At 34.0% G+C, this 26,376-nt stretch overlaps 1 protein-coding gene across 8 annotated transcripts in view; it reads right to left on the reverse strand.

Annotated features, from left to right (window-relative positions):
- DMD (dystrophin) overlaps nucleotides 1–26,376 on the reverse strand; it is a 2,122,179-nt gene that overhangs the window by 1,316,019 nt on the left and 779,784 nt on the right. For all 8 annotated transcript variants that reach the window (XM_074323910.2, XM_074323908.2, XM_074323912.2 and 5 more), the window contains exons 20-22: nucleotides 14,094–14,335; nucleotides 8,119–8,299; nucleotides 1,844–1,989 (exon numbers count right to left, since the gene is read on the reverse strand). In XM_074323910.2, the coding sequence (XP_074180011.2) occupies nucleotides 1,844–1,989; nucleotides 8,119–8,299; nucleotides 14,094–14,335 (569 nt within the window). The remainder of the gene's footprint in view (nucleotides 1–1,843; nucleotides 1,990–8,118; nucleotides 8,300–14,093; nucleotides 14,336–26,376) is intronic.

Consider the following 26,376-nt stretch of genomic DNA (forward strand, 5'->3'; position numbering starts at 1 on the left):
AGTTATAATTTTTCATATGTTTAGTGGTTGTTTTGGTGAATTCCTTATTTATGACTTTTGCCCTTATTCAAACAAATTTATTGTTGGTCTCATTTTTCTTTTAAATTGTCTCTGGTGTTTTTACAATGTTTGTGACTTCTTCCATTGATGTTTATGTTTCCCGTATGTTTTTAAAGATTTTTATTAAAAATTTCTCCAACATTTATTAAAATGTTTTGGAACTTTTTAATTTATGTGGTATTTTGTTTTGGTGTAACATTTGATGCAAGGTTCTAACTTCAATTTTTTTCAGTTAGTTAATATATTTTCTTAATAATATTTGTAAATAATTTTCCTCTCTCTTCACTGTTTTCTCAGTAGAAATGTACTTTTCTACTCATCCATGCACCATTTCTTCTGTATTTAATCCACTCCCCTAGTTGCTATACCTTTGTACTCTTATTTTTTAAAAATTTATAGTTCTATTAAGTCACATATTGTTCAAAGTAAATTTGGAATCATTCGAGGTATTAAAAACAACAACAGAAATGGAAAAAATATTAAACAGTTATAGTGTGTTTGGTATTATATTAGAGGAAATAGTCTAAATGGGATAATATACACTAGGAAATGTTTTGTTTTTTTTAAATTTATTTGACAAAATACTTCTAAAATTATTTTGTTAATAATATTTCATTCTCAATAAAGATCTCTTGATATAACAAAGCTAAAATTTTAATATTTTTTCTAAATTTAATTCTAAAAATATGGATATATGATTTCAGTTCCTAAACTAATGAGCATGTTTTCATATCTTAAAAACTAAAATGTGATTGATATACAACACAGGCTTTTCAGAGAGAGTAGGAAAAGATTCTAAAATCTCTTATAAATTATTTCTTTCATTTTGCATATAAGCATTTAATATATCCCAATATAAGGCTGTTAAAAACATATTTTTTAGAACTCAAATAACTAACTACATCATTACATAAGACTAGTGTTTAAATTAAAACTAATTTTGCAACTACACCATTTTACCTCCTTCTGTTTGTTTGGAAATATGAGAGGAGTTATACGTCAGCAAGCAAAGGAGGAAAATAGTACCACAACTCTCATAATACTCAAAATCAATGTGTCTAAAATACATATTAAATGAGAAAGCATACACTTCATAAGCAGACCATATCATTGTCTTCAAAGATGGAAGTTTGATCTTATAGAGAGAAAAAATGCATAACATATTTGTCGTGCGGGAGACCCTGCTCGCTGCGCCATTTGTCGTGCGCGGAGGCCTTCTTGCTGCACCATCTTTCAGGCGGGGCGGCCTGCGGGGTCTCTGCTCCCGCTCCCCACACAAGAACGCAGGATATGGTGAGGCCGAAAAGGAACACCCACGGAGCCATAGGTAGGGGAGTCACACCACTATGGTCTCACTGGAGGCTGAGCCCACCGGACGCGTGACCTGCCGTCTGCCTTTCCGCCAACTAACCGACCAACGACTCTCCTCCACTCTCTCGACTCTGTTCCTCTCTCTCGGCTCTCCTTGGTAGCCGCAGCAGTTATACCAGCGGCCAATGGGCTAACCGGCCACAGCCGACGGCCAATCAGCCACAGCCGACGGCCATTCACCACCCGAGCCAGCACCCTTCCACGTGAGGCCGAGAGCCTGTAAACTACTTTCTGGGGCTCTGTCCCCACAATATTCAATTTTTAAAGTCTTATTTTCATTTTTTTCAACTGGTAAACTATCAGACTCGCCACGATTATTTTATTCTAGTATTGTTTTAAGGTTACACCAATGTGATTGCTTGGTAGATAAGATGCGCACTGCGCTGTTTAAGACATGCAAATATTCACAGACCTGTAACTCGCTGAGTCTCTGCTCCATGATTTCATATTCAGTGACGGTAACCTGAGGTATAGAGAGTTTGGTTTCTGACTGCTGGATCCATGTCAGGATGGTGCTCATGGTCTCCTGATAGCGTATGGGTGGCAACGTGTCAAAAACTTTATCAGAAGGGAAAAAAAAGAAAGTAATTTAATCATTTTAAACTTTGTCACTATGTTTTCCTAAATTGTCAGCAAACTCAACCAAACTACTAATTACAAATATTAACGAAATGTAAAAGCCTGAAAATGACATTAGATTATAATATCGAAGATATATTCCTTCATCCATCTGATATTCTGAAACTATGCATATATTACATTGAATCCTCACATCAGCCTTGCAAGGTATGCATTGTTCAATTCATTTTCAAGGTGAGGAAATGGAGATACAAAGGGGCTAAGTAAACTTGCCAACATAGATGGTACTTGGAGAAAATAAGTAGAGTCCATATATATCTGATTTTGAAGGCTACGCTCGTTCTGTGTCATCATTTGCCTTTGGGGAAAAAAGTATCATTATCTACAGCCCTTTATATTTTAAATTACATCTTATACCCTTTAATTTTACTAGAAAAACACTTTATGTATGTTTAGTATGTGTCAGAAATTTTAATAATTACCACACACATTATCATTCTTAATTTTTATAATAAACCGATGAGATACATATTTTTATTCTCATTTACAGTTAAGGATACTGAGGCTGTAAAAAAGTCCAACTAATTTGCTCAGAGTTAAGCATCTAGTAATTGTCAGCCAGGATTTTAAACCAGGCTCAGGCTCATCCCGTTTCAAAATCAAAACCACTACCAAGTGGTGTACTTTTACACACACACACACACATACACACACACACATATCCATTTCCAAGTATACATAAAATTAGGAAATGAATATATATGGGAAAATACAATGTGTGTGTGTTTATATATATTTATAAGCTTTACATATAGTTTTATAGAGCGATATATAAGCTTTAAATCACATATGCATCTATGTATATATGCTATATACAACTATACATAATTTGTATATATATATATATTTTTTTATTAATTAGTTTCAGGTGCACAAGACAAAGCAAAACTTAGACATTTATCATTTTTATCCCTCACACTGTGTGAACCCCCCTCCCCCCATCCACTATCCCTCTGTACGTTCCCAAAACCTCTCACCTTCCCCTTATCCCCACCCCCCCGCCCCTCTAGCAACCCTCTGTTTTTTCCTCCATGTTTCCAAAACTGTTTCTGATTAGTTCATTCACTTATTCTTTTCTTTAGATTCCGCATATAAGTTTTTTGTATACACACACATACACATGTACACACACAATGTATGACTTAAGTAGCTATACTAATCATGTTCAAGGAGATTAACAAAATTGAGAATTTGGGTAGAAAACTGGAAATCATAAAAATGACCTAACAGATTTTTAAGGAGAATTAAAAAGAAATTCTAGAACTGAAACATGTAATAAGTAAAAATCAATAACACAATGGATGGGTTTAAAATAGATTAGACAAAGCTAAACAGAAAATCAGTAAATCTGAAGATAGTCCAGGAATGTATATTTGGAATGAAGCATGGAAAGACAAAAAGGTGGGAAATAGAGAATTAAAAAAAACAGAAAAGTGGTCTAACATAAATGTATCCCAAAAATTTCAGAGAGAAAAAATGGGGCAGAAGCCATATTTGAAGAGATAATGGCTGAGGATTTTCCTAAATAGATAAAACCACAGTGCAAAACACTAGTTTCAATAACTATCAAATGGCATTATTTAATCCACATTATTTTAAATAGATACGTAGCATATAAGTTTCACTTCTACATACCAATTGCTTTTACACTAAATGAGAGGAATACAGAAAAGTATTTTGCATCCTATTTAACAGGGTTATCAGATGGTAAAATATTTTTAGAGTGTGTGTTAGAAATGCAAACTAAGAATTGCACTCAATTGTGCTTATATTTATTTGGGAGTTCCTACCCAAGTTTATCTTAAGAGGCTTTATTTAATCTGAGCACTTCTGATTTCATATTGAAAGATCTCTGTGGTACTTTCAACCTCACTGTTTTCTTTCATACAAATAATGTGTTTCTCCACTGACTAGGTACGTTTATGCTAATGTTAGGTATGCATTAATAAGCAAAAGTGAAGAGGATTCTCATGAATAGTAATGAAGTAAAGGAGTACTTTGTTATGATGAAGCCGAGAGACAAGGGTGTATGTTGAATGGGTTATAAAGTTTAGTTTCATTAAATTTGGACATGTACATTCTGGAAAACAGTGCTTGTTTCCCTTGTGGCAGCTGCTGAGACAAACATATATTAGAAGCTAGCCAGAGGTGATATGAATGAGTCCAGTTTTGTCCAGATGATGAATATGTGTTCGGAGGGAGAGAGAAGTTTAAAAAAAGGTGATAAATATATTGCAATTCCTTATTCTTAGAGAAAGATCAACAGGTTTTTATGAACACCTAACAGAGTCTGCTTCTCCATTCTGCTTCTGCAGAAAGAGGCTGTGTAGCATGACAACTGGGAAGTCTACTTTTTGCCCTGTGCTTTGGAATTGGCTCTGCACTTACTAGCTTTGGCAAATTACTTGACATTTTAGTAACTTAGACCTCATTTATAAAACTGGGGATGTTAATAAATTACTTGTGATCATTTTTTACTGCTTCATGCAGCCAATATTCATTCAATACTCTGAGAACCAGGGATGCAAAAAGTAAAAATAAAAAAAGCAAAGCCCGAGCTTTAATGATGCTTGAAATCTAATTGGTGAGTCAGGAAATGAACAAATAACCAAAGACATTTTCATGAGTAATGGAAATAAATGGCAGTGAAGAAAAACTGAGGTATGTGTGGGGAGATCCTTCCAGATAATGCAATAAAAGAAATTTAAACTAGAGAATTAGATATAAAAATGTTGGAATAAATGAGGAGCTACACAAGGAATGATGGGTAATCAATAGATGAACAGTACCAGGAAGCCACTACCATTCCAAAGATTAGTGGGACAAAGAAAGAGGTATGGTTTGGAGTTACAAGAAACCAATAATGGGAACCAACTAGCAGGAGCTGAACTCACAGGGAGCTTCCATTTGGGGACACAGCAAGCCTGAGGAATGCTGTTTCCAGAGGGAACAGTACCGAACCTTGGAAGACTCATTTTCAGCCACTGATGGAGAAGCATCCTGAAACGATGAGAGGGGAAGAGAATATTCCAGCTTCTCTCCTCTACTCATCCTCAGTATTCGCCAAGTGCTTCCCACTGGTTGAACCAAGCAAGTAGTCAATTTAAAGAAGGATGCTGGGAAGTGTAGTTTTTATGGGAGGATTCAGGAATGGCACTGAGAACAGACAAATGATCTGCGTGGGGACGATGGTGAGGATGGGCTTGGGGGGTGGGGAGGAAAGGGAATTTGAGAGTGGTAACAAGGATATTAACGGTTTTCGCAATATTCTATCATTTAGTGGTTAAGTAGGCAGATTAATTTTTTTGTTATTTTTTAAATGTCAATATGTTATATCAACTCTGCATATAATAAAAGTATTTAATTAATTAATCAAATTAAATAGAACAAAAAGGACAGAAAATGACTATACAGTGAACAAAAAGGCCTCTCTGTGGAAGTATAATGTGACCAGAGACTTCAGTGAAGGAGGGAGCTATGTGGATAGTGAGAGGAAAGGTTTTCCAGGAGAGGAATGGCAAGTTTAACAGCCCAGAGGCCTGAGTGTTCCTGGTACTGAAGGAGGATAACAAGGAGGCAAGTGGAGCAAGGTGGACGGTGCATGGACATGAGGGCAGAGCGGTCTTTGGGAACTATGTCCACGAGGTCCTTGTAGAGCATAATAAGAAGACACTAGATTTTATTCTGAATTTTTCTATATTTGCTAATTACTATGTCCACTACAGAGTATATAGCATATTTGCTATTATTATTAGCTAGAAGGGAGAGAGGTTTCAGATAAAAGAATAAGAGAGGAGAGCAAAGGGGAGAGCAGGAGAGACAAAGGAAGATAATTTTATCATTTTAAAAAAGTCATGTGTGGAATTAAGTGCTATATTTTCTGATATACATGAGTCTATGTCAAGGGGTAAAAACTTTAACTGGAAAACTATAGTATGTATTATCATATACATGTACTTGTGACAGGGATAACACAAGATATTTTTAAAGGGTTGCTCTCTGAGGAAAGAAAGGTAATTTATAAAAAAAAAGTTGTTTGTAGACTAAAAATAACTATAAATATAGAATGCATTTCATCTTTTAATATTACTTTCTCATATAATTTTTGCCAGGTACCAACCACCAATTCCTTTACACCATTTTCTGCACTCAAAGTACACTTAAAAAGTCAAATTTTTGTTTCATTGTGAAAACAGTACTAAAGAAAAAAGGTAGAGAGGAAATTAAATAACAACATACATAATATAAATTATATATACATATATAAATTGTATACTTTATAATTCATATATAATCCATATTTAATGACTATTAATTAATCGAGACAGGTTTTCCAAGAATGAATAAAATCGTTAGCGATGTTTTGGTAAATAAAGCGGAAGGCAGAACATTTTATCTAGAGATAAATGGAGTGAAAATATTTGGCAGTTTTATAAACAATCACCGTATGTATGAAAGATAAAGAAGACTTGATAATATGAATGGGTATATTGATGGCTGCATGGATAAAGAGTATATGTTAGTATACATTTATATTGTAGTATCATAGTTGACTCTCAATTATCATCAAACATCAATATTCTGAATATCTTTAAAATAAACAGGAAAAATGTTGAACCTTAATATAATTAATAGGTACATGTAAATTAAAATAATTTCCCAGTGAATAAGCTCTTTTTCCCACCAATTAGAGGATAACTATTAAAATGTGCTTGATTTTAAGGGAGGTTTATGGATTTTATGACAAGAAAAAATGCTTCGTTGTTAAATAGGTCAATGTTTGAAAATTTAGGACATTCACAATCTTTTCCCCAGTGGATTTTATAGAGACCCAGTAAGAGGTAAACTGAAATCCACTAGAGGGAGCTGATATTATTGTAAAGTTGTATTATCTGATTCCCTTTCAGGAAAATAAACCCTTCGGCAAAAATGACTCTGAAATAAAAGAAAAAAATGGATTTAACTTTTGCTTTATTCAGTTCATTCCACGACCTCACAGAGAAATAAAAATTAAGAAAACTAGGAAAGTGGGGAACGTTTCATGTGTATCACTATACTTATTCTAGAACTATTATGTGGTAAATGCTTTATATATTCACAAAGAGAAGCAATTTAAACATGTGTTTTCCAAGTAATTAAAGTTTTAGTAGAAAACAAACATGTTCTTGTGCTTCTCATAACAAATTTGAGGAAGACATTTTTTGAAGTATTTTTTATCACAATGCCTTAAAATCCAGTTTTACTCTATAATTCTTTGACTGTACATACATACATAGGCATGTATGTGTATGGTGAACCAAAACCTCATTTACTAATGCTTAAAAGTGTTTATAAACCTGTGTAAGGAATTTTTGCCTTAAAAAGGAAACTGTTGATCAGGGATATTTTGGACCAGATACTACGCATTAATATCACAAGAGCAAATTGGTGAGACACAAAAGAGACATGTTGAAAAACTTGCTAGTCATATGGTAGGCTTTTGTATACCTGGTCCCCTCTTATATTTTATCATTAAATGAGAAAAAGAGGATCTTATACAGTTATAGTGAACTGATACTATAATGCAGCCAAAAGAATAGTTTATCCTTTGCTGAGTTTCAGTTGCCACGTGTATTCTACAGCTATAATAATCGGCATATAAATTGATACAAGTATTAGTAAGATGCCCAGCTAAATGTCCTGTACATGAAGCAAACTAACTTTAATGAAAACCCACTAACATGGCTTCAAATGCTCTGTTATTTCCTTCAGTGTTCAAAATGTTTGATTGCAAAAGTTGCAACCCACCAAAGAAAAGTTATGCCTATGTAAAACATATGCTTATTTGTCCCTCACAGTCATGAAATCATTATGGGGGAGGGAGGGAAATGAAACTATAACACACAGTATATTTTCCAACAATAGCATTTCATTACTTCTTACTACAGTTTGTAGGGAGGGTGGTTCCTTTGATAGAAATTATTCTTTCATGTTAGTTCTTTCTCTTTTCTTGTTAAATAGCTAATTTGGAAAATATCCAAGTTAGCCATTTTAAATATTTTTACTTACTTGTCTGTAGCTCTTTTTCTCTGGCCTGCACATCAGTGAAGACTTGGTTGAAATGATTTGTAAAGGCCACGAAGTCTGCATCCAGGAACATTGGCCCTTGTCCTTTTTCCTTCAGGGCTATGCTTTGAGTTTTTAATCGCTCGATTTGAGGCTGAAGAACTGACAGCCGGTTGACTTCATCCTGTACCATAATTTAGGGTATTAAAATAAGTAACATTTTTCCTTTGTTTACATTTCATTTTTGCAAAGGAAGGTTTTATGAGGCAGTGAGGTAAGCTTAGCTTAATGCTCTTATCAAAAAGTTGGTAAGAAACATCTATGATGGTTTAGGCAAACCTCTAGTATAGGTCATCAATTTAAGAATACCTTGGCTCCATGTGCAATAGATATCATCATACATAAATACCTTTACATTTCTTTGTTTTCTTTTTGTAATTAAATTTCTTGGGGTGACATTGGTTAATAAAATTGGATAGGCTTCAAGTGTACAATTCTTTACATTTCCAATGGCATCATTTAGAACACTAACGGGCATCAATGAGTACGGGTGAAAAGTACCGTGAATGGCCTTATATTCTTTCCATAAATAAAACACGGATGTTCCTCGGCACCCCTCATCTCAAAATTGTGTGCCTTTGCTTCACATTCTAAGTTCATTTCATGAACAGTATCTATTTTTTCCTTAAATTCACTTGTGTAGCATATAAATTACATACCTACATATATTTAAATATATATACACTATGTACATTTAGAAATGTGTATTATATTACATATATTACACATAGATATGTATACATAATCTATGTGACATTAATATATATACACACTCATATCCACGTCTATAATTATCTATCTTTTGTATGGTCATTATTTCTGCTGACTAAATAGGCAATTACCATTGTTTTAAGTAGGGTGACTGTTTGCTCTGCTTTTCTCTTGTTGCCCTGGCATAATTATTAATAGCACTCCTTTCACTTTCAAGAGTACTCTGGTTTGGATGATAAAATCACAGGGACACTCTGCTGTGGCGCCCAATATAGTAGGCACTAGTTACATGTGGCTAGTGAGCAACTGAATTGTGCCTACTCCAAACTGAGATGTGCTGTCATTGTAAAACATACACTGAATGTGGAAGACTTAGTATGAAAATATACACATTCTCAAATAGTTTCAAATATCATTAAATCTCAAAATATTTTGATATTCCAGGTTAATAAGTAAAATGCATTACTGAAATTTCATTTACCTGTTACTCTCTCCATTTTCAATGTCACTCCTAGAACATTTCAAATTATATATGTGACTCAAATTTGTGGCCTGCATTATATTTCTTTTGAACAGTGCTGTTCTTGACATACATGTTTCCATAGTCTTTTGTTTCCAGTGAAGTTGCAATTCATATGTATCATATAAATATATATATATGTGTGTGTGTGTGTGTGTATATATATATACATATATATATACATATATGTGTATATATATATACATATATATACATATATGTGTATATATATATATATATATATATATATATATATATATATATAAAACTTAAACAAATTTCAAAACGCTCTTTGTAAAATATTATCACCATGGTTCCATACATATAATTTATACTGTGCTACCTTTAGAAAAAAGTACTTCAAGATTGTTTACCATTTAAAATGTACCAAATAGGATAACACAAATTTAAAAAACTGGATCATAAAGCAATTAGAAGGAGGGGAAAATGGAAAGAATTACAGTAATTATGAATTAAATATAACCCTGAGCTTCTTGGAAATCAAAAGGGAACGTTTAAAAAAAAAGTTATTTTTGGATGCATGCACAGTCTTTTGGAGAAAGTAACTTCTGTCTTAGTATCGAATGACATAAATTTATCACATAGATCATAGATCCTTTCATAGTCGCAAGACTACCTAATAGGCAATACCACTTGTTATGAGTGTTAGAAGATACAAAGATAACGTTCAGAGGAATAGTGGTATATGGTTACAACAGTCTGACTTGATTCAGATAGGTTCATTTCTGACAATCAAATTCTTTTGGTAGGTGAAGAAGAGAGAGACATGTAGATAAATGGGGAGGTGACCCATTTCTCCCTTCCATATATAAAGCCTGTCAGTCAAGTTCAAGAAGGTAGGGGAATATCCACTGAGGAAGACTAAGACAAGAGGTAAGAGGTAAATGTCTGTGTTTTTGGATATGGAATTATTGACATGCACTTTGTACACCAGGCTTGCAAATGGCAGCACTGACATCTGCTATGAAACATTCCAGAACCTGATTTACATTTGGCCAGATGGAAGGCTGTCGTCCTTCCCGTTGAGGGGGCTATATAGAGAAGGAGCCCGCAGTACAGCCAAGTGTGTTCTGCAAAACAAAAGGGACTTTGAAACTAATTAAACATTTGGGCAAATGTTCAGTTAAGACCTTCAAGTTCTGAGAGTAAATCACAGGAGAGATCATTTTGATGTGAAATATTTATCATTTAAAATATGTTAACAATTACTCATTATTTCCATAAAAGGGCCTTAGTGTGTGGTTGGTCCTCCAGAGTAAGGCATCTGCCCTAAGTCTGTTTACCCTCTAAAATTACATGTTCATCTGAGGGAAAAACTTTTGTATCTTTCTCAGGAGAGGATTCATGGATTTCTTTTAATTCCCAAATGGCTCTCTAATCTGCAACATATTTAGAATTAGTTCTGGCAAGTAGCAGATTTTGAGCTAAACCTGCACTCTAATCTAAAAAAACAAACAAACAAACAAAAACACCAAATAACAGACTGCATTGATAAACAGGATGGAGGAAATTTTTTAACCTATCATTAATTACAAATAGTATCATTTTAACTGTTGTGTGAATGATACTGAGCTTATCCTGCTAAATATGTATCGAGGTGAGTATCAAATTAATAGAAGTCAACGGGGCAGAGAGAAAGAGTAAGGGGTGATAAAGAGGGGTGGAATTGTGTCATTAGGATTTGAAACTTTGTGGCCGAATGCAGAAAAAAGAAGTCATTTCATTTAGGATGATTTCCCTAACCTCGAGAGAATATTTAAGATACACAACCTCCAGTTATCTCCATTCGCTCCTCTGATAAAGACCAAGGTCCTAACATGCCCCAGCAGCCCTTGCTCTGTCTCCTATATGTCTGTCCGTTTGCCTCCATCTTTCACCTTACACCCCTGCCCTTCTATACCCAGACTGCCCATGGGTCTTCTTTCAGATCCTTGATGGTTATTGCTCCCTCCCACTATCTTTCTTCTGTCTGAGGCCTCTTGCCCTGCTGTGCTCTTACTTAATTTTGACTCATCCTAAAAGCCTTAACTCAAATGCACCTGCCTCAAGGAAGCTGCCCTTGGTGGCTATAAATCGGGGTTTCCCTGTTAAACATTCTCCCAGAACTCTGTACCTGCATTTAAAGCATTTGTCCCATTGGTATTTTTACATCTATTTATTTAATCTTTTACTTAACGTCTTTCTCCCCTACTCTAGGTAAATGCTATGAGGGCAGGATCAATGGATGCTCAATCTAATGCTCACAAAACTGAAGTCACTGCTGCCCTAGTGGGTCCTGAAGGTAGAACCATGGCCCCAGCAGGACTGGAAGGCAGGGCTTCAAGCCAAAGAGGATTATTCTCAAGCCTTCAAATCCAGTGGGTTTTGCCTTGCTAGATTTTGGACTTGCTTAGGAACCATCGCCCCTTCCTTCTTCCCTATTTTTCCTCCTTTTAGAATGGGAATGTCTATCCTCTGCCTGTACCACCATCATATTTTGGAAGTACCTAAGTTACCTGGTTTCACAGGTTCACAACAGATTTGTCCTGTCTCAGGACAAATCATACCTTGAGTCTCACCCACATCTGATTCAAATGATATTTCTATGGAACTTTGGCCTTTAAAATTGATGCTGGAATGAGTTCTGACTTTTGGGGTTCCTGGCATATGAGAAGGCCATGCATGGGGGGCAGTATCAGAATGCTATGGATTGAGTTATGTCCCATAAATTTATATGTGAAAGCCCTAATCCACAATGTGACTATATTTGGTGAGAGTACTTTTAGGAAGCAGCTTATGAAGTCGTAAGTGTGGTGTCCTTATCTGATAGGCTTGGTGGCCTTACGAGGAAAAGAAGAAAATTTTGTCTCTCTCCCTCTGTACACATGCACCAAGGAAAGGCAATGTGAGGCCACGGTGAGAAGGCAGCTGTCTGCAAGACAGGAAGAGCGCTCTCAGCAGAAGCTGAGCCCTGCCAGACCTTGATCTTGGAACCTCCCAGACTCGACAACTGTGAGAAAATCAATTTTTGTTGTTCAAGCCACCCAGTCTGTGGTATTTGCAAAGGCAGCCCAAGCCAGCTAATGCACATAGTCTCATTCCTGAACACCTATCTATTTTATGAATGAGTGCATTTTGTAGATGTTCTTATTAATTTCCACATCTGAATCTCAGGAAACAGGTTAAGGTACTATCATCAGATTTTTGTTGCAAGAGATAATGTAGGTAGAGTATTCCACAGATTCACAGACAAAAAAAAACACGTCATGGATTCTATTATTCAATAGCAAAATATTTCTAAATATTGAAATTTCCTTGATTTGTATATTTACCTAATAAACTAAATGCTTTTCTGTACTACATTCTTTATCCAAAAATATATCCCCTGGGTTTATTTACTTCCTAGTAAAGCTGTAGGTCTAATATTTGAAGACTCATAAAGTCCTTCAATTGTTTTTCTCTTCAAAATAGCTTTGAGTTTCCCATCACTTTCTGGGTTCAATACCACCTCCAAATCAATCAACCCTGTCAACATTCTATCTCCAATCTCCCATTATTTAAACTGTTCTTTCCAAAGTATACAGATTAACCCCCATTTATTGCTTTTTATAGTAAACCCAGCCATCTGTCTATCATTAAGGTTCACGCTGGAAACCTTTTCATCTATCTACCCTCTCATCAATTTCCCACTTCCTATAAAAGGTGTGGAGCACATAGGAACTATGCAAAAAGCTCACGTGATTTACATTATTATATAGCTCTTGTCTTCTTGCAGACATACTCTTCTAATCTCTTTCTCAGGGCCTCTTGTGGCACTTATGTGTTGTTTGTCCCTCCAGAACCACTGTTCACCCTTCTTCTGTGATCCAGGGAGGTGACATTTGTATACTACATCCCCTTGTCTTCTGCCTTCTGATTTTTAGTCCATGGGAAGCCCTGTTCAGATTCTGGAGGCATGGACGAGAGCAAAGCAGGGTGTTTATTTTTCTGGCTCCATTCTTGTGTTGGCACTTGAGCTGGCTCTTAAGGCTACCTTGACAAATGGCATCTGACTCTCTCCTGGGTTTCTGTAACATCTCTCTCCCTGATCTTTTCCATTTTAAGAATAGTAACAGCCTTGACAATGGTTTATTATACTATCTCTTGTGGTTCCTCTATTCTCCAAGCATATTTATAAAATATTTTGGTAAAGAAATCTTCAAGCTATGCTCATTTGAGTGGACTGTCAGTTTTAAAGAGTTTCCTCATATATCTGATTTTACAGTATATCAGTTGCTTGTGTGTGTGAGAATCTCACTTTTTCAACATATGGCTGGGTTTTCCTCTGAACACATGAGCTGTCATAAGAAAGACCTCCAAATTATTGTCTATTTCTTATAGGGTACATGTGATTCCAAAACTGCCTCACCGTTTTGCAAACTGAGAAAAATCAATTAGCTATGGGTAACAAAATACTTTGTGTGTTTTTTTGTTTGGTTGGTTGGTTTTTTGTTGTTGTTGTTTTCAGGATTCAGGCATCCATGTATCACCTATTTAAAACAATTTTCTTTGCTTATATTTGGATCTTTACTATGTTTAACTAAAATCTTTTAAAGGGAGATTTTATCACTAAACAATTTGCTATTCTTCTAGAAACTGCCAAGGAATTCTGATTGCTCGCACTCCAAATATGAGGAAAGATTCTTACCTTACAAATTTTCAACTGGCTTTCAATTGCCGCTGGCTCTGGGGTGGTGGTGGGTTGGGTTTTCAACCAGTTTTCAGCAGTAGTTGTCATCTGCTCCAATTGTTGTAGCTGATTATAGAAAGCGATGATGTTGTTCTGATACTCCAGCCAGTTAAGTCTCTCACTTAGCAATTGGCAGAACTCGGCCCACCGGCTGTTCAGTTGTTCTGAGGCTTGTTTGATGCTGTCAGCATTAACACCCTCTAGAAAGAAAGATTTTGAAAATATATCCATTGAAGCCACAGACTGAAAGACATTATCTAAAAACCAACGTGTCTCAAGTTTAAAAATATTCATCATCTGAGTAATTTCAAATAAATCCTTTATTTACTGATAAAGAAGAAAAAGTAGCAAGATGATTTCTGATTACCGATTGCAAATTATTACAGTTGCATCTTATGAAAAATATGTGTAATAAAATAATAACTAAGAACACATAAGATGTAGACGATTAGAACATATTTAAATAAAAACAAAAATGGTCAAAGCTCTGATGGGGGGGCATGGAAGATTGATCATGGACAAATGACACTTTGGATGTTCCCAAATAAGCATTAAATATCACATGTATTATTAAAATGTACCTCCAAAACCTAACTCAGATTTTCATTTTTTTTAAATGGCGTGGAAATCATTTGAAATGTCATTGTTTGTAATTTTTAAAGGTAAAAGCTATCAAAAATCAGTAATTCTCTGTTTCTGCTACAGAAAGCCAGAAATGGACAGATTGTCTATGGATCCAAAGAAGTGAAACAAGCACTAGGAAAACCAATCTTTCTAATGTATAAAAAGGTTTTCATGTTATTTACATATCATTTACAAATGCGGAAGTTGATCGGCCAGTTGCAAAGCCATCTACAGCACCACTAAAGCAGAAAAAGATCTATCAAGGGCAAAATGGAAACATAAGTACATCATTATCACCTTCAGCCTTCTGGACAACCTATGCACTCAGCAATATGCTACCTTTTAATATATACTATCTTATTTGCATTTTGCCATGTGATATACGATTAATGCCAATCCAAGCATATACTATCCTATACAAAGCATGAAAGCAACAACATGCAATGCTATGCGTTCAAATATTCACTCTCTCAAGTTAGTTCACAAAGTTTAGATGTTCTTACACACATACATACAGAGGGTGCCAAAAAATGTGTACATATTTTAAGAAAGGGAAACTGCATTAAAATTGTAATACTCAATATACACCAATAACAAAAGATGAACACAAGTCACGTTTGACTTCTGCAATTACAAGAGGTGCTCAAAGTGGTTCCCATCAGTTTCCATACTCTTCTGATTATGGTGAACTACTGCTTGAGCAACGTTGACCAAAGTGTCCACTTGTATATATATTTTTGGCACTCCCAGTATATATTAGTTTATATAGTAACTTCCTTAATAAATTACATTGCATTAAAATATTAAATATGGCATGTATTTTAAAAAATAGCAATGTAGCACTAACTTTCTTATATTTTTGAAATGCTGAATATTTGAATGTTTCTTATCCCAAAATATATCCATCCACACACATCTCAAAAGGGATCATAAACTCACTATTAGATTCTTCCTCTAGATGAAAATACCTAAGTGGTAAGGTGATTTAGTGAAGGCCAAGTTGTCTAGGAGAACCTACTGTTACGAATATTCATTCATTTTTCTATATTTTTTGGTAATATGATTTAGTTAATAGGAAGTTACTGAAGTCTGCAGACCATCTCTAAGAAACATAAGGCTTGTGGTTTTGCTAACTCACACATGCTCTACATTCTTTTCAAAGACTAAAAAATATGAATTTGAATTCAACAACTGTATTATTTTACCCTCTCTTACTTTCCTCTGCTCTGATATTCTAATTTTCACTTTGCTGTAATTATGTTATGCTGCCAAATCATATCTCTCAATTCATTTGCAACTCAGCTCTCATTTCAAAGTTTAACAGTACCCAAGATGACACTGGAGAAAAGAAACTGCAAATATTACTGGCAACCAGCTTTTCCTCCTTCTTTGGCTGATATAGTTAAAAAGAAATAATTGAAAAAATAAAGTGTAAAAAGATAATATATGCATGTCTCCATATATACAGCTATAAGAGGCAGCACGTGATTTACAGGAGCTAAATATTCTCCTAACACCCCCCTAATAGTTAAGGAAGCAATTGATCCTACTGAGACATCTGGAGGTGTTGTGGGATATAGAGTTTGCGATCATTTGTTTTTCATCAATGACCAAGAACTGTGCTAAAATGTTTTGGGGTGCCAGTAAGTAATTAACTGTAGTTGTAAAAAGATAGTGTCTGTTATAAGGTCTAAGAGAAGAACCAAAACTCCAGTCATACAGGCACTAAGTTTGAGGAAAAATATTACAATAAAATGCTAATGTGATTGTTGGGAAATGAAATAATTTAAAAATACAAAGGAGAGAAATTCTAAATTATGTTAGATGATGACTCGAAAACGTACCATGCATTTAAATGATCCCAAGTTTAGGAGAAACATTTTTAGCATATGTTAAACTTGAATACGCACTTAGAAAAAGGACGTCCATGGTAGTTCAAGTCCAAGATAGGCAAATCAGAGATGCTAAAGTAAATTAAAGGGACTGATGAACTGCTGCTGGAATGAGTCTTATTTAACATTTATCTAAATGATATGGGAATACAGAAAACAATGTATCACTGTACTTGAAAGAGGTCAACCATACGAAGACCCCTAAGCATTTGGAAAAATAAAATTGTAATTTAATGTTCAATATGAATAACATATGTTAATTTAATCAGCAAAATATAAATCAAACTATAATGAAGTACCAAAAGGTTCTGTGGTATCTATTAAAATCCAGGGATAGAATTTAATGATTCCTTATTGATTATTATCCAAACTATCAGCTTAATACGTTGTGCCAAAAAAATGTGCAGATACTAAACATCACTGTAAAATAAATTAAAATAAATGAGAAAAGTGAATTTTGTACAAATTCTCTATGAAATCCACAATACTCTCTATTTATTAGCATATTGATTTTTCTAATTGAATAAAGGCAATTAAAATACAGTAATAGGTAAAAGAAGGATCTCCGTATTAGGATAAATGGTGAAGGCAGGCAGAAGGGTCTAGAAGTTCACAAAAAGAGCTCTGGTAATAGGTAGATCTGAATTCAAATTTGACTTCCTTTACTACATGGGTGAATTGGAGTCAGTTATTTTATCTCATTGGGTCTTATTTTTCTCATCCATGAAATGATTGTAAAATGGAAATGAACTCATAGGATACCTATGAGGATTCTGAATTAATATATGTGAAGTAGTTACACAATGTCTCAGATATACCAGGAAACCAATAAATAATAGTCAATGTTAATATAAAGAAATGAAAAAGAACATGTAGGAAACAAGAAAAGAGACCAGATCTTTCAAATGTTGAAATTAGGGGAAAAGGGGTCATTTAATGACAGGAAGAGGTCATTTATGAAAAACTAATGATTAATATTTTTAAAGTTAGTGCTAATTTTATATGATATGGCACTAATATGGGATACAAACAGTGTACGTATAATTTTTTTAAATTATATCAACCAGTAATGAATTCATAGGAGTTTACTAGGAAATCTTGAAATAATTGGTAATACATCTATCATCATTTAAAATTAAAGTTATAAAAGACACCCATGCCAAAAATTAGAAACAGAAATTTCTAATTGTCACTGGCAAAGACATGATGTTGACTTCAGATAATCAGACATCTTATTATGAAGGATTTGTACGTGTAAATATTGCATTAATTCATGTGTGGATGTGCTTCCTGCTCAACTAGAGTATAACCTGTCCTAAATTATAAACCCCTCTAAGAAAAAATGGCTTCACTGACAGCATCTGATAGAATTCTCAGCTTAGAGTAGGTACAGAATAAACACACTGTACTTGTAAACTCACCCAACACAAAATCAATAGCTTATTTCATACAAATACAAACATTAGGGGAGCAATATCCACAGACACAAAAAGCCAAACACAAACACACACACACACACAGTCTCTCTTGCTTCAAGTTGGCTTTAAAATACTTGGGCAAGGGATCAAAAGCACTGTCACATGTCACATTACTTAATGTATATCTCTTAAATTAAAATTATATATGCCATTACTTCAGGATCATGAATTAAATAGCCATCTATTATCCAGTACCACTGGTGATATTATGAGAATGTTCCTTAAAATGTTTGTAGAATAAAAATGGGTACTAAGTGTTTCCCAAGCAAATACTCACATATGAATAATTTTACTATTATATAATTGTTTTATGTGTATTTCATAGAATTATATGCTCCTTAACTCAACTGAAAATTTTAAGTTCTATGACAGTTTGTAAGTGTAAATATCTGCAAAGTTTTAAGTATCAATTATTTGAGCATCTGGTTTACTAAATTTTTGTTAGCTACTTAAGAATACAAACAGTAACTCACCAAGCATTATGAACAATACTTATGGAAACCATTTTGTAGCAGCACATTAAAATCTCAGGGATAATGGATCATAATCCATTCACATCTCATATTCTAAACAACCCCTGAAATAGTCTATGAATAAATATATTGCACCCAGAGGAAATGGATCATTACTTGAAGTGCATCCATTAATTTTACTACTTGTGTACAGTGCATAACAGACTGTTAGAATAATTTTAATTGTGCACCACCTTCCATGCAAGTTACTTCAGAACTGCCACTTAAAGTAAAGTATTCCTCACCAAATATATTCATCATTAGCCATGAAACCAGGGTAGAATAATGCAAAACCTGTGTTTTCAGAGCTCTTGAATTAGAAGGATATTTGCAATGAAAACTTAAAGTTGAGAATAAATAGTCTCCAATTTTGTTGCATATTAAGTGAGGGTCATTACAAATTCATTTGACATTCAATTTAACAGTCTAAAATATAGTAGAAATTATTCAGAGCCCATGAAAATAAGGTTTGAGTATTATAGACTCAATCCTAGAGGTTTCTATGACCACACTAACTTTTATACAACAGCTACGTTATGTTTTTTAAAATAATACCTTTTAAAAATAATACCTTTTAAAAATAAATACAAGACACACACCCGTAGCAAATATAATCCATAGATTTACTAATATAACTCTTTTTACATTATGTTATTTACAAACATCATTGAATTCTAGGAGAAAAAAGTCAGATTCCAACTTATATTTGTTTTCGTGACTAATTTCCTACAACAGTGACTACTATAAACTCCTTTCACACACACACACACACACACACACACACACACACAGTCTCTTCCTTTGCAGATTAGAGTTAAATGGGAAAAATGTGTCTGTCAATTAACAACATTTATTAAGTGTGAACTCTGTGTAGACCATTATCCCATGTGTCCCATGGAGAAATAGGAGACATAAATCAAATTGCCCAGAACTGACGAAAGAGTGAGAGAAGAAGAAATGGGTGCAACTGTGGAAAGCTACTCATTCACAATGGAGGGGCTGGATGACTGCAAATAGTACTTACTATTTCCATGCCCCATTGATACACAGACCAATTGCAGACTCTCTTCCCATTAAAATATATAATTGCCACTGAAAATCCTTTGCAATAATGTGAAGCGAAGATAATGAGTGCTTGGCTATGAGCGGAGCCAAACTGACTATAATCCCTGCTCTTGACCATCTGACAAAATTTTATGGCCCAAACTCAAATGACATCATTCACGTGAAGTACTGAATGAGCTACAAACCAAAATACTAAAAATACAGTTACCTCGTTAACGTAGATAAGAGGGGCTCTGGTCTGTGTGTTATCAGTCTGTGCTATTTAATTACCATCCTTAGCAAACTTACTATTAGGTATCACCTTAAACACTATAATCTAACATGGACAGGATGATAGTTTTGAGATGTTCTTTTAGTCTAATATACTAATAATTACTATTTTTATTTAAATGTTTCCTTAATGTGATTGTATTCAGGATTTTAATTAACACACGGAAAACTACAATTATAAATTGAAAGTGAAGCACAATTTAATATAGAAACACCACTAACCCTATTAGGTAATTATGTTACAGTGTCTCCTCTGGAAATTGTAATGAAAGCTTTTACAGCTTAAAAGAGGGGGAATTGAGGTATGCTTATACATGTTTTCAAATTACTATTTTGATATAATTATTTTTGGTAATTTCAATATTAATAAAGGAAAACAATTCATCTAAACCAGGTTTTTTGTTATATCTGACTGACAGGAGAATATACGTAAATGCAAACACATTATTTTACAAAAAGGATTAAGAATAACTCTAATCCTAAACAGATAAAAACACAGTAAGCATATGTTTAGGCATAAAAATGTTCTGGATTGTCCTGAAATCCCATAATCCCACGCACACACTAAAATGCTTTTGCTTTGAAGCAAGCAGATCAGTTAAGAACTATCCAATGTAAAATTTTAGGAAATCAGGAATCATTAATTAATAATCAATAGTACTGATATAGTAACAAGATTCTTTGTCATATTTAGTTGCTAAAGTTTTCTAAAATTTAATTATTTTATACTATTTTGGGCTTAAATAAAGAAATATAAAAATAAACCTTAAAGAGTTTTACCTGTATCCTTTTTAAAAAATAAAATAAACAGAAAATTGGAAATTTCCCTTCTCGGTGTAACACAGCTACAGGAAACATAATAAGATCACTAGGTACCCAATCTAGTCTCCCACTTACGCTCATTACAGTTCTATGAACTGAACAATTTCTTGAGACTAAAAAGAGGTTCTCTCTACCATCCAACATTCTACCAAACTGCTCCCCATACTTATCCAATCAATTGATGTTGAGTTAGGAACAGCAAATTAATGTTAGTTTAAAAATATAGTTAAGAAATAGGTAAATCAGTTAAAAATTACAAGTAAGTTCTATTTACAAACACCAGACATATGTTTTTCAGTTAACACTTTCTCTGTTAGTAGCATTGCAGACCATCTTTATTGGCTCTTAAAATCATGAGGATCACTTAACGCTCTTCTAAAAGAACCTGGATATCCATAAGAAAAACGTTCATGTATAGGTTTAAAGTATGCAAATATTTTATACAACCTCCTTTTTTTGGTTTAAGAAAATATTCCAAATAAATTAATAAGAATCTCTTACTGAATCTTTGCATATTCTTCAAATATAAATCATTCTACTGGAAAATTCACAATTAAATTCAGAATATAGTTAATAAAATTCACATTTTATTGTATATTAATTGTATTTTAATATTCTGCATATAATTCTTTGCATTTGATAAGTGCCACAAAATGAAAATTATCTTAAAATTGACTATAACTTTTATGTGACTCTGCAAAACTGAACATGTGTTACAAGAAATAGTGTTTCCAGGACATACACTGATTTTTAACAAAAGTGCAACATCAAATGAAAATCACGTCTACGTTTCCATCATGGTAATCTCTGCACTTTTAACACTCTTAAGACCCCTCCTAACTACCTGTTTCTCCACACCTTAAATTCTCTCAAGAAAGTTCCTTGGCTATTCAGGGTCTTTTGTGATTCCACACAATTCTCGTGACTTTTTGTTCTATTTCTTTTAAAAACTGCCATTGGGATTTTGATGGGGAATGAACTTTCTGAGTTAAATTTATACTACAAAACAACAATAACCAAAACAGCATGGTACTGGCAGAGAAACAGACACACAGACAAATGGAATAAAATTGAAAACCCAGAAATAAACCCACATGTATATGGACAGATAATTTTGGGCAAAGGAGTCAAAAACATACAATGGAGAAAAGCCTCTCCAAAAAATGGTGCTGGGAAAATTGGAAAGCCACAGACAACAGAATGAAACTAGACTGCTATCTGTCACCATTTACCAAAATTAACTCAAAATTGATCAAAGACCTAAACATAAGACATGAAACAATAAGCTGCAAAGGAAAAAGCATAGGTACTAAACTTATAAACCGTGGGTTCAGAGGGTATTTTATGAATTTGACCTCAAAGACAAGGGAAGTAAAAGTAAAAATAAATGAATGGGATTATATCAAACCAAAAAGCTTCTGCACACCAAAGAATACATCGACAAAACAAAGAGGCAACCAGCTGAATGGGAGAAGATATTTCCAAACAACACCTCTAATAAGGGGCTAATATCCAAAATATATAAAGAACTTGTACAACTCAAAAACAAATAAATAAATAATCCAATTTTTTAAAAAAAATGGGCAGAGGACCTGAGCCGACACTCTTGCTAAGATGACATATAAATGGTCAACAGATATATGAAAAAATGCTCAAATTCACTATTAGGGAAATGCGAATCAAAACCACAGTGAGATATCACCTCACCCCAGTCAGAATGACTATCATCAACAAGACAAATAGTAACAAGTGTTGGAGAGGCTGTGGAGAAAAAGGAACCCTCATATACTGTTGGTGGGAATGCAGACTGGTGCAGCCACTATGGAAAACAGTGTAGGGAGGTTTCTCAAAAAAATTTAGAATAGAATTACCATATGACCAGCAATCCCTCTTCTGAGTATCTACCCAAAAAGTCTGAAAACACTGATCTGTAAAGATATATGTGCTTCAATGTTCACTGCAGCATTATTCACAGTGGCCAAGACATAGAAACAACCAAAGTCCTTTGATAGATGACTGGATAAAGAAGATGTGGTACATATACACAATGGAATACTACTCTGCCATAAGGAAAGATGAAATACTGACATGTGCGACAACATGGATGGATCTTGAAATAATCATGCTAACCAAAACCAGTCAGACAGAAAAAGTTGAGAACCATATGACTGCACCCATATGTGGCATATAAAACTGAAAGCAACAAATGAATAAGACAAACAAACAAAAAATCATAGACACAGACAACAGTTTAGTGGTTACCAGAGGGTAAGGGGTGGTGGGGGTGGCAGAAGAGGGTAAGGGGGATCAAATATATGGTTACAGAAGGAGAACTGACACTGGGTGGTGAACACACAATGCAATATATAGATGATGTATTATAGAAATGCACACTTGAAACCCATATAATTTTACTAAGCAATGTCACCCCAATATATTTAATAAAAAATACTTATATAAAAGAAAAAGAAATTGCCTTTGGGACTAACACATTTTGTTTTCTGTATTTCTTAAGTGGTGCTAAAAATTCATTCTTTCACTAGGTATTTCAAAATGGCCAAAAGTGATTTGGAAATATGTCTGAGGTACCATTTGGGGTCAAAACTGATGTAAAATATAAGTGCTGAGGAATTTTTCTTTTTGCATGTCTTAGAATTTCATTCTGAAAGAAAATTGAAAAGAAGAGTTCAAAAACTATTGCAGATATTTTAGAAAAGTGCTCTAATCTCATGGTAAATTATTGTAAGTAGAAAATTCAATTTTCTATGTATGTACGTATACTTATAAAACAGTTCGTAAAATGCTTTCTTTAAAATACAATAGCAATAGCTGTACTCAGGCTTTTCTTCATACAGATTTTTACACTATGAATATGTTAAATGATATCACAGAAAAACATACAGAAAATGTATATGTATTTGTATTACTTGCATAATATTATAACATTGTACAAGAATGATTTGCCTTTATCTTAATTTGAGAACAAGATGTGTAGTTAGAAGGAATAGGCGTTTATATAAGATCTTAAACAAAGTATCAGGAGTCAGCTCTCATTTTCCTTTCTATAAATAAAAGGACAAGAATATATGTGTTCTATATGGTTATGAGTTTTATTACAACTCCAGGCCAAATTTTGGAAAGAAAATTCTGGGCTTGTAAATTAAGAGCTTTAGTGAGCTAACTGTTGGGAAACCTGGTTTAGAGAAACCTCAGTTTGCCTTTCAGCTTCCTGAGCCACACCAGTAAACTCCAGTTTCTGGCTCTATGCTAGTGGAGCTATCACAAATTAGGGTTAGGGTTCCCTCTGAAATATATCTGGAGAGGTACTCCAGGCACTTATTGTGTGCCTGGTTTTACCCACAATTTGCACAAATAATCACATAAACTATTATGCATCTTGTTCTATGAAGGACCACAAAAAATAATAGGACAAAAAGAAGTTAGAATCATTGAGTCTTCTTTTTAGTAATTATGCACATTGTTTGATTGAATGGAGCAGCAGAGCTGTGCTCTAGTTAGCCTCAATTGGAGCCTAAACACGTATCAGTTAGACTGTATCTTCACTGGCATAATTAAGAAGCTTTAAATTTCATCAATATAGTCAACCAATGAAAAACGTCTCAAATCAAACCCTTACCTCATACTGCTCTTTGCTTTCCACACAAGTTCACATTTTCCTTGAGGAGCATTATTATTTTCTGATCAAAATTACCAATGTAATTATCTCAATTTCTGCCTTAATTTTGCTTTGCTAAATAGAATGTAACCAGTTAATTAATATTTATTAAGGACTTAGTATACATCCTGATTTTTCTTCATTCAGTCAGAGCAATGAGAGCAATAATCTAGAAAATGATATTATCACTAATCATATGATTGTTTTTATCCCGTATGTAGTTTCAACTATCAAAAAAAGGAAAATCATTCCCTTATTTCCACATTTTAACTGTTTTTTTAGCAATTCAGCATAAGCTCCTATCAGATGATCCGAGGTAAGGTATGCTTGATATGATTATAAAATGAGACAATTTTAAAGTATAAATTTTACATTAGCTTATAAAAATGAAACAGTGATAATGTAGGTCCTAGGGAGAAATTATGTTACAGCTACAAGAAAAAAATTTAGATCATATAATTTTCTTTAACATGAATATGCTGTTGTCAAACTCATCAGTTAAACCACCCAGCAAAATGCATCTAAACAACAACCTTTTAGTATTTTGCATTGACTATATATCCATTCACTTCTAACCCAATTCTCAGCTGTCATATTTGCTTGTTTTTGTTTCTAATCAAATACAGCCTTGGGGCTAATTAGAAGAAGAAAATAAATTGATTTCCTAAGAAGATCACTGAACTTTTTAATGCCAACATGGCAATTAAGGCAAACAATAACTTGTACATAGAATTCAAGCCCCAGAATGTAGGCAAGTTCTGGAAAAAGCTGACATGCACTACAAAAACATTAGTTACATTTGGTTATAACAATTTTGTAAACATATCCAATGAAAAAAATGAAAATAAAATCTTTCTGGAAACAGCATTATCGCTTATTTTCATAAATTACTTATATCTGGAAATGAACACAGTAGTAGAACAATGACAATTTGAAATAAGTTTGTTCACAATTGATGTCAATAACATGTTTTGTTCAGACAGCTTTTGAGGCACTAAACGTTAACAAAGATTAATTTTAGCTAACTCTTAAAAAGAAAAAAAAAAAAGGGCAGCCAGATGGTTCAGTTGTTTAGAGCGCAAGCTCTCACCAACAGGGTTGCCGGTTCGATTCCCACATGGGCCAGTGAGCTGCGCCCTCCACAACTAGATTGAAGACAACAAGCTGCTGCTGAGCTTCCAGAGGGGCGGCCGGATGGCTCATTTGGTTAGAGCACGGCTCTCAACAACAAGGTTGCCATATGGGATGGTGGGCTGTGCCCCCTGCAATTGAAAACGGCGACTGGACTTGGAGCTGAGCTGCGCCCTCTACAACTAGATTGAAGGACAACGACTTGGAGGTGATGGGCCCTGGAGAAACACACTGTTCCCCAATATTCCCCAGTAAATTTAAAATAAAAATCTTAAAAAAGAAACTTTTTGCTAGCTTTGTACTTTTCACCTCACTCAAAAAAAGTTAAAAAAATAAAAGTTCCCGATAGGAGATATTCTTTTAAATGAGTGAAAAAAATGAAAAGCAACATACAAAATGTCACATATATTATTAGCAAACAGGTATACTAATGAAACATTCCACATAATTTTAGTCTGTTTGGAAAAATATATTGCAGGAATTATTTAAAATCAGATTATAATCACATTACATACATTATATATGATTGCTTACATTTGCAATTATTTCTGCAAATCTTGTTTTCTTAAATTGTTTGGACAAATGCTAGCAGGATTTGCCTTAAAATTAATTTCACCACCACAGATTGGTGCCATATTCTACCACACCCCATTTTCTTCTATTGGACTCAAAGTTGAATTTCCTCTAATAATTTGCTTAGCATTAAGAAAGAACAATAAAAAGCTTACAAACCCACTTTCATTGAAATTTGCATTCAGGAAGTGCTTGTCT

Source organism: Rhinolophus sinicus, chromosome 18, assembly GCF_057876585.1.
Source record: "Rhinolophus sinicus isolate RSI-liver-muscle chromosome 18, RSI-T2T, whole genome shotgun sequence".
In the NCBI taxonomy this organism is placed as follows: domain Eukaryota; kingdom Metazoa; phylum Chordata; class Mammalia; order Chiroptera; family Rhinolophidae; genus Rhinolophus; species Rhinolophus sinicus.